The sequence below is a fragment of the Oncorhynchus masou genome, chromosome 26 (genome assembly GCF_036934945.1).
Source record: "Oncorhynchus masou masou isolate Uvic2021 chromosome 26, UVic_Omas_1.1, whole genome shotgun sequence".
Taxonomy (NCBI): Eukaryota; Metazoa; Chordata; class Actinopteri; order Salmoniformes; family Salmonidae; genus Oncorhynchus; species Oncorhynchus masou.
Window position 1 is genome coordinate 15,829,351 of NC_088237.1, and position 16,992 is coordinate 15,846,342.

The 16,992-nt window shown below is 43.8% G+C and overlaps 1 protein-coding gene across 3 annotated transcripts; it reads right to left on the reverse strand.

Moving 5' to 3' along the window:
- Positions 1 to 1,517: 1,517 nt before the first annotated feature.
- On the reverse strand, positions 1,518 to 15,939 carry LOC135514881 (optineurin-like). 3 transcript variants are annotated; one of them, XM_064938556.1, is made up of 13 exons: positions 15,828 to 15,939; positions 9,799 to 9,944; positions 9,402 to 9,598; positions 8,968 to 9,126; positions 8,662 to 8,834; positions 8,439 to 8,592; positions 7,727 to 7,842; positions 7,414 to 7,563; positions 7,101 to 7,185; positions 6,814 to 6,966; positions 4,176 to 4,318; positions 4,006 to 4,070; positions 1,518 to 2,418 (listed from the first exon to the last, which is right to left on the reverse strand). In XM_064938556.1, the coding sequence occupies exons 2-13, from the start codon at positions 9,938 to 9,940 to the stop codon at positions 2,297 to 2,299; spliced, it is 1,659 nt and encodes a 552-aa protein (XP_064794628.1). In that variant the 5' UTR covers positions 9,941 to 9,944; positions 15,828 to 15,939; the 3' UTR covers positions 1,518 to 2,296. The 3 variants fall into 3 exon arrangements, with proteins under 3 accessions (XP_064794628.1, XP_064794629.1, XP_064794630.1); XM_064938557.1 differs by lacking the exon at positions 15,828 to 15,939 and adding an exon at positions 15,700 to 15,794; XM_064938558.1 differs by lacking the exon at positions 4,006 to 4,070 and having other exon boundaries at positions 2,325 to 2,418; positions 15,828 to 15,938.
- Between the last annotated feature and the right edge of the window lie 1,053 nt (positions 15,940 to 16,992).

Genomic DNA, 16,992 nt, shown 5'->3' on the forward strand with positions numbered 1-16,992 from the left:
TCTGGTCAAATTACGTTGTCGATTGTATACTTTTTGTGTAGTGACCAAGAAAACGGTATTTTCTTGCAAATAATTATGTTATTCACCTTATTTGATGGTTTCAGTCACTTCTCTAGGTAGCTATCTTCGTTTCTTCAAATTACTACGGAGAAAGAACTGAAATCTGGCGCCAAACGAAGGACCCCTATCAAATAGAATAGCGGCTACTATTTCGCCTGTCCAAATAATTTGTGGTAGACGTTTCCTCTCACAGATCACCAGGGGTGGAAAAACGACCCAATTGTCATACTTTAGTAAAAGTAAAGATACCTTAACTATCGAAATCGTTTCAAATGTCTTATATTAAGCAAACCAGGCGGTTTGCTTAAATTTACAGATAATCAGGGTCACACTTCAACACTCAGACATGATTTACAAACAAAGCGTTTGTGTTTAGTGAGTTCACCAGATCAGAGGCAGTTGGGTTGACTAGGGATTTTCTCTTTAAGTGCGTGAATTAGACTATTTTCCTGTCCTTCTAAACATTCAAAATGTAACGAGTACTTTTGGGTGTCAGGGAAAATGTATAGTAGAAAGTACATTATTTTCTTTAGTAATGTAGTGGAGTAAAAGTTGTCTAAAACACAAATAGTGAGATACAGATACACAAAAAAACTACTTTACACTGCTGCAAATTACTCGCATATCGCCAATAAAATCATAAATGTATCCCTAGTGTATATTTAATTTACATTTTTTTTTGTAATTATTATCCACATTTGATACGTTTATTTCATTTTATTGACAGGTGTCTCTAAAGTAGGCATGGCTCATTTTATATATAGGCAACAGCCGCTGTGCTAATATATACACAAGGGTGGTGAATGTCAACAAACATGGTTTGTGCTATCCGGGATCCGGGATCAAGACTATATTGAATTTGAATGGTTAAGGTAAGAGTTAGAGGTCAGTTTACGGTGAGTCCCAAAGAACCCGGATTTGCATTGACGGAACAAATCTGAAGATATTTAACCTTTACTTAACTAGGCAAGTCAGTTAAGAACAAATTCTTATTTACAATGACGGCATTTTTATATATATATATATATATATATATAGAGAGAGAGAGAGACAAAACACACATCAAGACAAGAGAGACAACACTACATGAAAAGAGATTTAAGACATCGCATGGCAGCAACACATAACACAACATGGCAGCAGGACATGGTAGCAGCACAAAACAGGTTATAAACATTGGACACAGACAACAGCACAACGGGTAAGAAGGTAGAGACAGTACATCATGCAAAACAGCCACAACTGTCAGTAAGTGTCCATGACTGAGTCTTTGAATGAAGAGATTGAGATAAAACTGTCCAGTTTGAGTGTTTGTTGCAGCTCGAGCTGCTTTACACCGTAGATATAAAGCCGATTCTGTTCCATATCCATGGTGGGTACTCTCATGTTGCATGTTTTCAGGTGCAATAAGAGTTTTATATTCTAGATGTGTGTGCAACAAAGAGACAGAAACAGCCTACTGTACCAATAACCTTTATTACATATGTTCATAATTATTTTACAGAATCACAGGATTTGTGAATCCATCTGGATACAGAAGTTAGTAGTTAGCTAAAGCAGTACACTCCCTTGCATAGTCATACATCCTGCAGGCTACATAGGTTTAATTATAAAATGTACAGACCATGATGATGATGGATACAATGTATGTGCAATATACATTTACAAAAAACAACAAACTGTCTTGGGCATCCTTCCCTCCGTTGAATTATTCAAAAGGAAATGTCTATGCTGTAATCACAATCTATTCATAACCTTCAACGAAACAGAATTACCGCTGGATTAAATTAAGCCACCCGAAAATCCATAATAAGCATTTAATAAACCAAGTCGTTTCTTGCTAAAGAGTTAATTCTAAACTATGTGACAGACAGCTGTCATAAGAAAATAAACAAGTTACCAAACTAAAAATACAAATTCCAGTTCTCCATTTATCACCTAACATTTAATATTAAACGTGATACATTTTACAGGATGTTTTTCGCCCCTCTAACAAAACAAAACAATTATGTGTCTAGTTGTGCACTGTAAGAATACATTTTATACTATAGTTATATGTTCTAAAACATAGACCAGAGCAACATAGCCGTGAACTGCAAAATAAATGCACTTTTTAGAGCATAAAGGCTGCATTTCACTCTGCCATAAATGGGATGATGATGAAGTAGAGGAAGAATCAGAGTAAGGTGCATCTGCGGCAGTTGTCTTTGTTGTTGCTGATGACTATTATGAAGGCTCAGATGATGCAGTCCATGATGTGAATCTGCAGGCTATCCAGGTCTGGTAGGATCTCGTTACACTTGGGGCAGACGTGCTCCGGTATATTCCCCTGCTGCTGCCAGTCCCTGGCATCACCACCTATCAGAGACACAGTGGTATGGTAACGATATTCCCTTATATACAGTCGTGGCCAAAAGTTTTGAGAATGACACAAATATACATTTTCAAAGTCTGCTGCCTCAGTTTGTATGATGGCAATTTGCATATACTCCAGAATGTTATGAAGAGTGGTCAGATGAATTGCAATTAATTGCAAAGTCCCTCTTTGCCATGCAAATGAACTGAATCCCCCAAAAACATTTCCACTGCATTTCAGCCCTGCCACAAAAGGACCAGCTGACATGTCAGTGATTCTCTCGTTAACACAGGTGTGATTGTTGACGAGGACAATACTGGAGATTACTCTGTCATGCTGATTGAGTTCGAATAACAGACTGGAAGCTTCAAAAGGAGGGTGGTGCTTGGAATCATTGTTCTTTCTCTGTCAACCATGGTTACCTGCAAGGGAACACGTGCCGTCATCATTGCTTTGCACAAAAAGGGCTTCACAGGCAAGAATATTGCTGCCAGTAAGATTGCACCTAAATCAACCATTTATCAGATCATCAAGAACTTCAAGGAGAGCGGTTCAATTGTTGTGAAGGCTTCAGGGCGCCCAAGAAAGTTCAGCCAGCGCCAGAACTGTCTCCTAAAATTGATTTAAGCTGCAGGACCAGGGCACCACCAGAACAGAGCTTGCTCAGGAATGGCAGCAGGCAGGTGTGAGTGCATATGCACTCACAGTGGCGAAGACTGAGGAAGTTCTGGTGTCAAGTAGGGCAGCAAAGAAACCACTTCTCTCCAAAACATCAGGGACAGACTGGGGTAAGGTCATATTCTCTGACGAATCCCCTTTCCGATTGTTTGGTGCATCTGGAAAAAAGCTTTCCGTAGAAGACAAGGTGAGCGCTACCATCAGTCCTGTGTCATGCCAACAGTAAAGCATCCTGAGGCCATTCATGTGTGGATAAAGAATGGTACCAACACATCCTTCGAGAGCAACTTCTCCCAACCATCCAGGAACAGTTTGGTGACGAACAATGCCTTTTCCAGCATGATGGAGCACCTTGCCATAAGGCAAAAGTGATGACTAAATGGCTCGGGGAACAAAACATCAATATTTTGGGTCCATGGCCAGGAAACTCCCCAGACCTTAATCCCATTGAGAACTTGTGGTCAATCCTCAAGAGGCGTGTGGACAAACAAAAACCCACAAATTCTGACAAACTCCAAGCATTTATTATGCAAGAATGGGCTGCCATCAGTCAGGATGTGGCCCAGAGGTTAATTGACAACATGCCAGGGCGGATTGCAGAGGTCTAGAAAAAGAAGGGTCAACACCGCAAATATTGACTATTTGCATCAACTTCATGTAATTGTCAATAAAAGCCTTTTATCCAGCAAACTTTGTGTCCTTCTCAAAACTTTTGGCCACAAATGTACACACACAGCATAAATTATGTAATTATCATTGTTGTAAATAATTTGATGGGATGAAGAGGAGCAGAGTGTTTTTCGTGATAAAATAAATAGGAGAAGATTTAAATTGACAGAAAACAATATGATGTGCCCTGGCTTGAGCCTCTCAGCAAGGTGAATGACTTAAAGCATTGTACTGTCCTGTACCTCTGGCTCCCTGCATGTTGCCTCCACGTGGCATGTGTCTTCTCTGCATATCGCTCAGAGATTGCCTACAGAAACCAGTTGTAGTCAGGCGGTGGATCCAAAATGGCAGTGAACGTCACCTAATATGACCAGTCTGTGGTCATATCATCAATATGTAATCTGATGCGCACCTGCCCAGTGAGTCTATCTCGTCCTGTAGCTGAGTGTTCTGTTTCTTGACAAACTCCAGCTGAGCAAACAGACGTTCCTTCTCCTCGTGAATCTTCTCCCGAGCTGCTCGCTCCGCGTAGAAGTCAGAGGAGTACACCTCCGCCTGGACAAAAAAAAAAAAGAACACGCACACAAAAAACATTAAAAATGACAAAAAACATTAAAAATGACATGCACATAATCACAGAAAAACATTTGTCTATACGTGTCAATGATTACAAGGCATGGCTGTACTGTTGTACAGATTAATGTGAATAACATCAACAGAATGTAGTGTTCATATGTTCATATTCAATGTTCTTTAAATTGTTGTAGAAGTATGGAACAGCCAACCAATAAGCCCCCGGGGAATAAAATAAATGTTTTAAACCATAAAGTTATGAGGGATAATTCATGAAAAATTTCAGTTTTACAACATTACAACAAACACAACAATTACCAAGTACATGGCCCAAGAACACTGCTTGGGTGTGGCTCTATAAATTGATCATTACCCTTGCTTGTGCTGTTGTGTTAAAAGACCACACGTCTCAGAGAAGCCATGAATGGACCCAATTTCTATATTCTGCTTCTTGCTGGTGTCTTGGTCAACTTAGGTTGTTGTTTTAAGTTGTAGGCTGAATGAAGTGTTCATTTCGTTGTGTAAGAGGTTGGGTATCAGGAAAACATTTATAATTGGCTTACAGTCGAAATACATGAAGAGTGAGTAACCAAAATGTCTAGGAGATGCAGATGCAGACTACCATTACCATATGATTATGCCTTTTGCGTAATTGACATAATAACACTATTCAGTTATTGTGCCCTTGCTTGTGTGTTGCAGGCCTTCAATGGGAAAACCAATTTGACAAGCCCTTACATTTTAACTGCCCTTCAAGACAATCCATCTCTTACATAAAAAAAGTGAGAAAAGGCACTAAATTAGCCTACTATCAATATTCAACCAAAGTGGCCTTTCTTTTTGCATAGGCACTTTCACTGACTGATTCCCAAAATGAAACGTGTTCTCTAATCGTTAGTGCTGTTCTACTTTTCATCAATTATGAACAAAATGATCTCATTATGCTGCATAGACCAGTAAGTGCCAGTGTTGTGTTCAAGACCACCTAAAGCGAGACCGATTCAAGACCGGAGGGTGGGCGAGACAGTCAAGACCGGATGGTGGGCAAGACAGTCAAGACCAGAGGGTGGGCGAGACAGTCAAGACCGGAGGGTGGCCGAGACAGTCAAGACCGGAGGGTGGCCGAGACAGTCAAGACCGGAGGGTGGGCGAGACAGTCGAGACCGGAGGGTGGGCGAGACAGTCAAGATCGGAAAAATGCGAGTCCAATTCAAGACCATGGTTGTAATTGTGTCAAATCACCACCACAAGAGTTCAAAATGTCCAGTATATCCGTGTTCATATTTCAGAACAACATATAGATTCTTTAGCCTTATAGAAAAGTTTTAAAAAATGCATGCTGAGAGAAAATAGAGCCGCTCTACAAATATTACTAACCCAAACACATTGGAGAACAATGGCCTTCTAAGCCTTTAGACAAGGGCTAATGATTTATAAAATAATGATTATAATAACATGGTAATTATTATTTTCAATTTTTCTAATAAATCTCTTCAATTTTTGTTGGAAAGGAAAGGTTTAATACTAAAGAGAAAAGATCCAATCTGGATTTTTCATTGCTGGTCTCTGGGGAGATACATCTAGCCAGCCAAGTCATCCATTCCTATGCCATCAGAAGCCAGATACCTGCATATACCCTGCACTACACCACTGGCCCTTTGTGTTTTATAAAAAGTCCACCCTCCTACATGAGTGTACTAGTATTACAGTTGCTGTCCTTTCAGAAACACCAACCTGTCACACACTGAAGACCTATAGGTTCACCACTGTACTAACCTGTCACACACTGAAGACCTATAGGTTCACCACTGTACTAACCTGTCACACACTGAAGACCTATAGGTTCACCACTGTACTAATCTGTCACACACTGAAGATCTATAGGTTCACCACTGTACTAACCTGTCACACACTGAAGATCTATAGGTTCACCACTGTACTAACCTGTCACACACTGAAGACCTATAGGTTCACCACTGTCACACACTGAAGACCTATAGGTTCACCACTGTACTAACCTGTCACACACTGAAGACCTATAGGTTCACCACTGTACTAACCTGTCACACTGAAGACCTATAGGTTCACCACTGTCACACACTGAAGACCTATAGGTTCACCACTGTAATAACCTGTCACACTGAAGACCTATAGGTTCACCACTGTCACACACTGAAGACCTATAGGTTCACCACTGTCACACACTGAAGACCTATAGGTTCACCACTGTACTAACCTGTCACACACTGAAGATCTATAGGTTCACCACTGTAATAACCTGTCACACAACTAGATGGAGCACACACACACACAACTAGATGGAGTACACACACAACTAGATGGAGCACACACACAACTAGATGGAGCACACACACACACACACACAACTAGATGGAGCACACACACACACACACACAACTAGATGGAGCGCACACACACACACAACTAGATGGAGCGCACACACACAGAAAACCTACCTGAGCCTGGAACACAGAGATGGTCTCCAGTTCCTTCTCCTTCTGATATATCTCCTGCTTCATAACATCTATCTGCTGTTGCTTAGCAGCCAGGGCCTTCTCTGCTGCATCCAGTCTGGTCTGCAGGTCTCCCACCTCCTTAGTGACCAGTGGCTGGAGGCCACACAAGAGGCAATGGTCAGATTCATCACATTCGCCATGCCATACCATTTTGACAAAGGACAAAGCAGTGCAATGTGCCAAACTAGACTGATTTCTGTTTAACAGAGGCTAAGTAGTGTGGTAACCTCTCTGTTCTTGCTCTCTTGCTTCAACTCATTGTAGTCCTCGAATAGCTTGGTGTAGGCATCCTTCAGCTGGGTCAGGTTAGTCCTGAGGAGGGGAGGAGGGGCAATTGACTCATGACGACTAAGATATTATTTAGATATGGAAACTCATGACACTGACCTGTGAAAACCGATAGGGGGGAGTGGGATGATTTCAAAAGAGGAGCAGGGAATTTATGTCCCAAGACCCCACCCAAGGGGCCCAATAGTGTCAGATGGAGTAGGCATATGTCAGAGTGTGTGCGTGTGTGTGCATGCTTGACTGCCGTCCCACCTCTCCTCTGCAACCTTCCTCTGCTCTAGCTGGCTCTGGGCCTTCATACTGTCCACCTGCAGCTTCAGTCTGTCATTCTCACTCTGTACCTCCTGCTTCTCTACCAGCTGGGCTTTCAGAGTCACCACGTCACGCTCCACATCCCTACATCTACAGAGAGAGAGGGAGGGATGGGGAGATAGAGAAAGACACGAGGGATAGAGGCAAAGCGAAAGGGTGGTATTGGGGGAAAGGGAATGAGCAAAGGTTAGCATAGTTTGCACATTTTCACTGTCTATGTAGCTCTCACTCTCTCCTCTCAGTCTCGGCTCACCTGTCCTGCAGGTTCATCTTCATGCCCTCTGCCTCATCCAGTTTGCTCTGAGCCTGCTGTAGCTCATTAAACAAGGTCAACATCTGAGCCTTCAGATCCTCCACCTCTGACGCAGCCTGACACAGAACAGGCAACAGTCCAACATACTGACAGTTCTGATCAAGAAGCTAAGGGTTAGGACATTGTAATGGGGAAATGTAAGATGAATAAAGTTAATATCCAGTTAAGAGTAATTAACAATGCTAAGCATTTTTATGTTCTTATTCTGTAATACACATGATTTCCAGTGTTTTATTTGGGAAACTTTCTGGTTGATGGTCACTAGACTTGATACTGAATGTCATAGATTGTTCATATCTGATAGTGATTGACGCCAGACTGGAGGTATGAGGACAGGGGACGCTGATTGTTATTGTATTCTGGGACACTGAATCTGTAGCAGCTGATGCTGTGACTTCCTACAAGCCTCTCGGCGGGTGTTTACAGAACATTGGTGCTGTGAGATTAGAATATAAGGTCCTGCTTCTCTGCTGGAAGTGTCTACCTGTTGCAACTTGCATTAAACCACATTGATTTACTTTCTCTGTAACTTCTTTAATTCCCCTGGAAAATCCCTGATACATATTGTACATTAATACATTTCAATCTCATTAACTTCCCTGTTCTTACAGGGTGAGAGACAGGCTGGGTAAGAGCTTATCTGCGTATCTACCTTCTCCTTCCCAGAGTTCTGTTGGGGCTCCTCCTCTGGTTCTGGCTCAGTACCACATGCTGTGTTGGCTAGCGCTGGGGAAACAACCTCTGGTAGTAGTGAGGTCTGTGTGGAGCTCTCCGTGTTAGTTTCTTTCTCCTCCAGCTCTGTGACTCTGAAAGACATAGGAACATCAGTCTTCGGTTCCACCCAAACATAAAGCCCAGGCAGAAATGCGGCCTACCTGGATCTGGTAGCCTGGAGCTCGATTTGTAGCCTCTCCACCCTCTGGGTCTCCTTCCTCAGGGACTGGAGCAGCTGGCTGACAGTCAGCTCCTCAGACTCCTGCCTGGATACACTCATGTCATACCTGGGGTCCCTTTCATTATGATACAGCTCCTTTCCAGTATCCTCTCTATACACACACACACACACACACACACACACACACACACACACACACACACACACACACACACAGCAGTGCTTAAGTCAGGACACACACCCTTATAATATGGATGGATGGAGTGAGTGAGTGCGTGTTACTCACAGCAATCCTGATCTCTATGAAGGAGTCGTCCTCTGACCCCTGACCTGTCTTGAGCTGGAGTTCAGAGTTCATGGCCACCAGGTCACTCTTCTCTGCCTGCAGACGCACCACCTGGGCATGCAGCGCCTCCAGTTCTGCATTCTGATTGGCTGTCTCGGGCTGGAGGTGACACAGCACAGATAAGACAAAAGTCTGCCCAGCATTATACCCATATACACACACACACACACACACGTGTTTGTACACACACACATACATATAAATAAATCAACAATCCATTGTTATTTTCCAAGTCTCTTCTTTTGTTATACAAAATCTAGCTAAAACTACAGACAATCATTCATCTTCCAAACATTCATTCCTCTATTAATAAGCTGATGTCTGATCTAGCCAGAGAACTAATCTTGTGAACATTAGCCTTCCCTTTCTCTCACCTGTCCCTTCCCTTCGCCCTCCAGCTCCTCCACCTTCATGCTAAGCTCCTGGTTGTGCGAGGAGAGGGCCTCCACACGGCCACGCGCCTCATCAAGCCTCTCCTCCAGGAACTCCTTCTCCTCCCTCTGCTTCTCCCTCCACACAGACAAACCCTCGAAGCGCTCCTTCATCGACATGTTAGTCTGCTTCAGTGCCTCTACAGGGGAAGATACACAGAGAGTACATTACTGTAAAAACACACAGAAACACACACTGACAGAGCAGTCAATAACATCATCCGCCATTGCAAGACAATCAGAACCTCATATGCCGTAACATCCTAATGTCTCCGACCCATACAGTAAATTCTCAATGAGCTTTAAGGAACCACATTCTGGTCCCCTCTCCATGCCTCACCCTTCAGGTCTCGGTTCTCCTGGATGAGGCGGTTCATCTGCTGCAGCGTTTCCTCCAGGGTGCCTGTGGTGGGGCTGTGGCCGGGGTGGGAGCTCGGACCCCGGGAGACGTCCCCGTTCACCATGGGGGAGCTGGACGCCATCACTCTACAGCAAGGTGAGTCGGTGTGGAGACATGCAAGTGGACAATACATTCTCAGACCATGGAATACACTAGAATGAGAACAGGGACTGGGATTCGAGGGAAGGCCCGTGCTAGGACAATCACGCTCTATATTCTCTAGAGCTGCATGCATCAAAACAGCAAACACCACACACCTTGTCAGAGGTGTGAAGGAGTACTATTGCCCGATGAATCATGTACACTGGGCAATATCCGTTATTGAATCATCTTATCAGCAGCTGTCATGTGTTAGGCGGCTCCTCACAGCGCCAATCAGAGAGAGGCCTGCAGCCTGCCGGAGTTGGCTGGCCACTTTTCATGTCATTTAATAAACTGATTGTTGCGATGTTAAAGCAACACCTAGCGAACTCTTCAAGAGGTTCAGACCTTTTGGTGTAACTCACATGTTTCCCAACCTCGGTGGATGTGATCGTTTCTGCCCTAGCGCTACAGAACAGATTCAAATAATCAACTAATCATCAAGCTTTGAGCAAAAAAAACAAAACGTGCACCCCTTTGGGTTCCAAGGATCGAGTTTGGGAAACACTGGTTGACTGTTAAGGCACGTGTCAAACTCATTCCCTGGAGGGCCGATTGTCTGCTGGTTTTCACTTCTCCCTTGTACTTGATGAATTAAGGTCACTGATTAGTTCAGAACTCCCATCACTTGGTTGTAGGTCTTAATTGCACACAAATTGAAAGGAGAAACCAAAAACCAGCAGTCACTCAGCCCTCCATGGAATGAATTTGACACCCCTGTGTTCATGTTCTAATTTAAGAAATTAATCTCTCCAGAAATAAGTCTCTCACTGTTGCCGCCTGTTATAGACCCCCCACAGCTCCCAGCTGTGCCCTGGACACCATATGTGAATTGATTGCCCACCATCTATCTTCAGAGTTCGTTCTGTTAGTTGACCTAAACTGGGATATGCTTAACACCCCAGCAGTCCTACAATCTAAACTAGATGCCCTCAATCTCACACAAATTATCAAGGAACCCACCAGGTACAACCCTAAATCCGTAAATATGGGCACCCTCATAGATATTATCCTGACCAACTTGCCCTCCAAATACACCTCTGCTGTTCAATCAGGATCTCAGCGATCACTGCCTCATTGCCTGCGTCCGCTATGGATCCGCGGTCAAACAACCACCCCTCATCACTGTCAAACGCTCCCAAAAAAAGCAGGCTTTTCTAGTCAACCTGGCCCAGGCATCCTGGAAGGATATTGACCTCATTCCGTCAGTAGAGGATGCCTGGTTGTTCTTTAAAAGTAATTTCCTCACCATCTTAAATAAGCATGCACCTTTCAAAAAAATGTAGAACTAAGAACAGATATAGCCCTTGGTTCACTCCAGACCTGACTGCCCTCAACCAGCACAAAAACATCCTGTGGCAGACTGCACTAGCATTGAATAGTCCCCGCAATATGCAACTTTTCAGGGAAGTCAGGTACCAATACATGCAGTCAGTTAGGAAAGCAAAGGCTAGCTTTTTCAAACAGAAATGTACATCCTGTAGCTCTAACTCCAAAAAGTTATAGGACACTAAAGTCTATTTCCCCCTGGCTACCCCAACCCCAGCCAACCATTCCGCAAGCCCCGCAGCTACTCGCCCAAGCCTCCCCAGCTTCCCCTTCACCTAAATCTAGATAGCAGATGTTCTGAAAGAGCTGCAAAACCTGGACCTGTAGAAATCAGCTGGGCTAGATAATCTGGACCCTCTCTTTCTAAAATTATCCACTGCCATTGTTGCAACCCCTATTACCGGTCGGTTCAACCTCTCTTTCGTATCGTCCGAGATTCCTAAAGATCGGAAAGCTGCCGCAGTCATCCCCCTCTTCAAAGGGGGTGACACTTTAGACCCAAAATGGGTAGACCTCTAGACCCAAAAATACAGACCTATATCCATCCTGCCCTTCTAAAATCTTCGAAAGCAAAGTTAACCATTTCGAATCCCACCGTACCTTCTCCACTGTGCAATCCGGTTTCCGAGCTGGTCACGGGTGCACCTCAGCCACGTTCAAGGTACTAAACGATATCATAACCGCCATCGATAAAAGACAGTACTGTGCAGCAGTCTTCATTGACCTGGCCAAGGCTTTCGACTCTGTCAATCACCGTATTCTTCTCGACAGACTCAACAGCCTCGGTTTCTCAAATGACTACCTCGCCTAGTTCACTAACTACTTCTCAGACAGAGTTCAGTGTGTCAAATCGGAGGGCCTGTTGTCCGGACCTCTGGCAGTCTCTATGGGGGTACCAGAGGGTTCAATTCTCAGACTCTTCTCTGTATATATCAACGATGTCGCTCTTGCTACGGGTGATTCCTTGAGCCACCTCTACACAGATGACACCATTCTGTATACATCTGGCCCTTCTTTGGACACTGTGTTAACAAACCTCCAAACAAGCTTCAATGCCATACAACACTCCTTCCGTGGCCTCCAACTGCTCTTAAAACACTAGTAAAACTAAATGCATACTTTTCAACCGATCGCTGCCCGCACCCGCCTGCCCGACTAGATTCACTAATCTGGACGGTTCTGACTTAGGTATTTGTAGTTAGACTAGACTGGCTAGACTGTAACCTCTCCTTCCAGACTCATATTAAACATCTCCAATCTAAAATTAAATCTAGAGTCGGCTTCTTATTTCGCAACTCACGCTGCCAAACATACCCTCATAAAACTAACTGTCCTCAACTTCGGCAAAGTAATTTACAAAATAGCCTCCAACACTCTTCTCAGCAAACCTGATGCAGTCTATCAATCCGAAATTCCTTTTTGATACTGTCGCAAAGCTAATTAAAAAGCAGAATTCCCCAAGAGAGGATGACTTTCACTTCAGCAGTGATAAATTCATGAACTTCTTTGAGAAAAAATTATGATTATTAGAAAGCAAATTACGGACTCCTCTTTAAATCTGCATATTCCTTCAAAGCTCAGTTGTCCTGAGTCTGCACAACTCTGCCAGGACCTAGGATCAAGAGAGACGCTCAAGTGTTTTAGTACTATATCTCTTGATACAATGATGAAAATAATCATGGCCTCTAAACCAGCTACTTTTAAACTCGGTCAAAACAGAGATGCTTGTTCTAGGTCCCAAGAAACAAAGAGATCTTCTGTTGAATCTGACAATTAATCTTAATGGTTGTACAAGTCGTCTCAAATAAAACTGAAGGACCTCGGCGTTACTCTGGACCCTGATCTCTCTTTTGAAGAACATATCAAGACCATTTCAAGGACAGCTTTTTTCCATCTACGTAACATTGCAAAAATCAGAAACTGTCCAAAAATGATGCAGAAAAATTAATCCATGCTTTTGTCACTTCTAGGTTAGACTACTGCAATGCTCTACTTTCCGGCTTCCCGGATAAAGCACTAAATAAACTTCAGTTAGTGCTAAATACGGCTGCTAGAATCCTGACTAGAACCAAAACATTTGATCATATTACTCCAGTGCTAGCCTCCCTAAACTGGCTTCCTGTCAAAGCAAGGGCTGATTTTAAGGTTTTACTGCTAATCTACAAAGCATTACATGGGCTTGCTCCTACCTATCTCTCTGATTTGGTCCTACACATACACGTACGCTACACGTACGGTCACAAGACGCAGGGCTCCTAATTGTCCCTATAATTTCTAAGCAAACAGCTGGAGGCAGGGCTTTCTCCTATAGAGCTCCATTTTTATGGAACGGTCTGCCTACCCATGTCAGAGACGCAAACTCGGTCTCAACATTTAAGTCTTTACTGAAGACTCATCTCTTCAGTGGGTCATATGATTGAGTGTAGTCTGGCCCAGGAGTGGGAAGGTGAACGGAAAGGCTCTGGAGCAACGAACCGCCCTTGCTGTCTCTGCCTGGCCGGTTCCCCTCTTTCCACTGGGATTCTCTGCCTCTAACCCTATTACAGGGGCTGAATCACTGGCTTACTGGGGCTCTCTAATGCCGTCCCTGGAAGGGGTGCGTCACCTGAGTGGGTTGATTCACTGATGTGGTCATCCTGTCTGGGTTGGTGCCCCCCCTTGGGTTGTCCCATGGCGGAGATCTTTGTGGGCTATACTCAGCCTTGTCTCAGGATGGTAAGTTGGTGGTTGGAGATATCCCTCTTGTGGTGTGGGGGCTGTGCTTTGGCAAAGTGGGTGGGGTTATATCCTTCATGTTTGGCTCTGTTCGGGGGTGTCCTCGGATGGGGCCACAGTGTCTCCTGACCCCTCCTGTCTCAGCCTCCAGTATTTATGCTGCAGTAGTTTATGTGTCGGGGGGCTAGGGTCAGTTTGTTATATCTGGAGTACTTCTCCTGTCCAATTCGGTGTCCTGTGTGAATCTAAGTGTGCGTTCTCTAATTCTCTCCTTCTCTCTCTCTCTCTTTCTCTCTCGGAGGACCTGAGCCCTAGGACCATGCCCCAGGACTACCTGACATGATGACTCTTTGCTGTCCCCAGTCCACCTGGCCGTGCTGCTGCTCCAGTTTCAACTGTTCTGCCTTATTAATATTCGACCATGCTGGTCATTTATGAACATTTGAACATCTTGGCCATGTTCTGTTATAATCTCCACCCGGCAAAGCCAGAAGAGGACTGGCCACCCCACATAGCCTGGTTCCTCTCTAGGTTTCTTCCTAGGTTTTGGCCTTTCTAGGGAGTTTTTCCTAGCCACTGTGCTTCTACACCTGCATTGCTTGCTGTTTGGGGTTTTAGGCTGGGTTTCTGTACAGCACTTTGAGATATCAGCTGATGTACGAAGGGCTATATAAATACATTTGATTTAATTTATCAGAGTGCCATCCGTTTTGTCACCAAAGCCCCATATACCACCCACCACTGCGACCTGTATGCTCTAATCGGCTGGCCCTCGCTACATATTCATCACCAGACCCACTGGCTCCAGGTCATCTATAAGTCTTTGCTAGGTAAAGCCTCACCTTATCTCAGCTCACTAGTCACCATAACACCCACCCGTAGCACACGCTCCAGCGGGTATATCTCACTGGTCATCCCCAAAACCAACACCCCTTTTGGCCACCTTTCCTTCCAGTTCTCTGCTGCCAATGACTGGGACGAATTGCAAAAATCTCTGAAGTTGGAGACTTATATCTCACTCACTAACTGATTGCTGCAGCTGTACACAGCTCATCTGTAAATAGCCCATCCAATCTACCTACCTCATCCCCATATTGTTTTCATTTACTTTTTTGCACATCATCATCTGCACATCTATCACTCCGGTTTTAATTTGTTAAATTGTAATTACTACGCTACTATGGCCTTTTTGTTGCCTTACCTCCCCGCCATTTGCACACACTGTATATAGACTTTCATGTTTTTCCCCTATTGTGTTATTGACTGTACGTTTGTTTATTCCATTCTCAACAGGCCTACCTGGTTAAATAAAATTTAAAATAAAAAAATGATGGGAGGGGTGCGAGGTCAAATCATGACGCCAGTGATCTTAAGGTTCGGGAATTCGGCGCTCTAGAAAGAGGCCCGAGTTCCCAACTCCCGAATTCTCAGTTGTCATGAAAGCGCTGAGTTCCCAGTTGGTTTGAACGAGGCATAATGTGCTGGCTTTCGCTGGACCTGGGTTTCAGTCCTAGTCGGGACTAAACCCCAAATTCTCTAAAATAACGTGAACGATCAAAACAAACTAGACTACCGACTCAGAACATGGGTTGACTGACATCTGTCAAGGCTAACCTCCTTTTCTCATATTCCTTTCACATTTGACATTCTACCTACCTTCGACAATAAAACAAGGTACCATATTTGACTACTTCTTCAGCTAGCTTGGGTGAGAACGAAATGGTAGTTCCAATGCGTCACATTTCACCAGGGCCTAACAAATTAATCGTAATTTCAATACTCACACGTGATTAAAGTACACCTCGAAAGAACACGGATACTTCTTGTTGAAGATCAGACCTTAACACTTCTGTCTCGTTTTCTTCTGACTTGTTATTGGTTTACAGAATTTCCTTGTTTTAACGTCACAATAAAGTGTGTGTAAACATTGTATCACCTGCGGAAAGGATCAAATCTTCAATCAGATGGATGGCTTACGGTGATTTTCCTTCAAAAGCCGTAGACGCATCTATATATTTTGCAAATCAGTGAATATGCTGCGTTAGTGACGTCCTCGAACTGGCCTACAAGAGCGTACAGAGCAGCTGACGGTGACGTCATGGACTGCAATTCCAGCGGGTTTTCCCTTTGGGAATGACCTTGCACTTTTGGGAAAGGAGTGACATTTGCCTGATAAACCCAATACATATAAGATCAGAAAGCCGACTCCCCAATCATTTATTTAGCAATTTCATTGGAGAATTGAGAATTTATTCAGCCTATATTGTAGACTATTTTCACATCAGTCTAATCAAATAGAAAAACATTTTGCCTAATTTCCCCACCATCCGCCTACCGCACTATGGCACTGTATCACAATAAAAACATAGAAACTGAATAGTAAAATGAGTGTATGATTATGAAGGATGAGAGGCTATATGGGCACCCCTGAATGAATAATACAGTGGGGTATAGTTGGCTTGCCTTGGTTTGCAGGTCATTCACATGACCACTAGATGGCAACATTAACTTGGAGAGAAAACATGTCTATAGAATGTCCCTGCAGCAAAGTAGGCTCTTGTCTCTTGTGCGCCATGTGTTCATCCACGTGACATGGGTGCAAATCAGAGGAGACTGGTGGGAGGAGCTATAGGAGGACGGGCTCATTGTATGGCTGGAAGGGAATCAATGGAACGTATCAAACATATGGAAACCACATGTTTGACTCCGTTCAATGTATCCATTCCAGCCATTTCAATCTCCCTATAGCTCCCCCCACCAGCCTCCTCTGGGTATGTATGTTTCGCCATATGATATTAAAAAGTAGGCCAACATTATGTCATTGGCTATTTATTAACAATCACATATTATCCGATTAATGCTTACACACATTTGGCCAAGCAAGCATTCCTACTATTCTTTGACAAAGGCTTTAACGCACAACATAGACAAGAGTGCATGCATTTGATT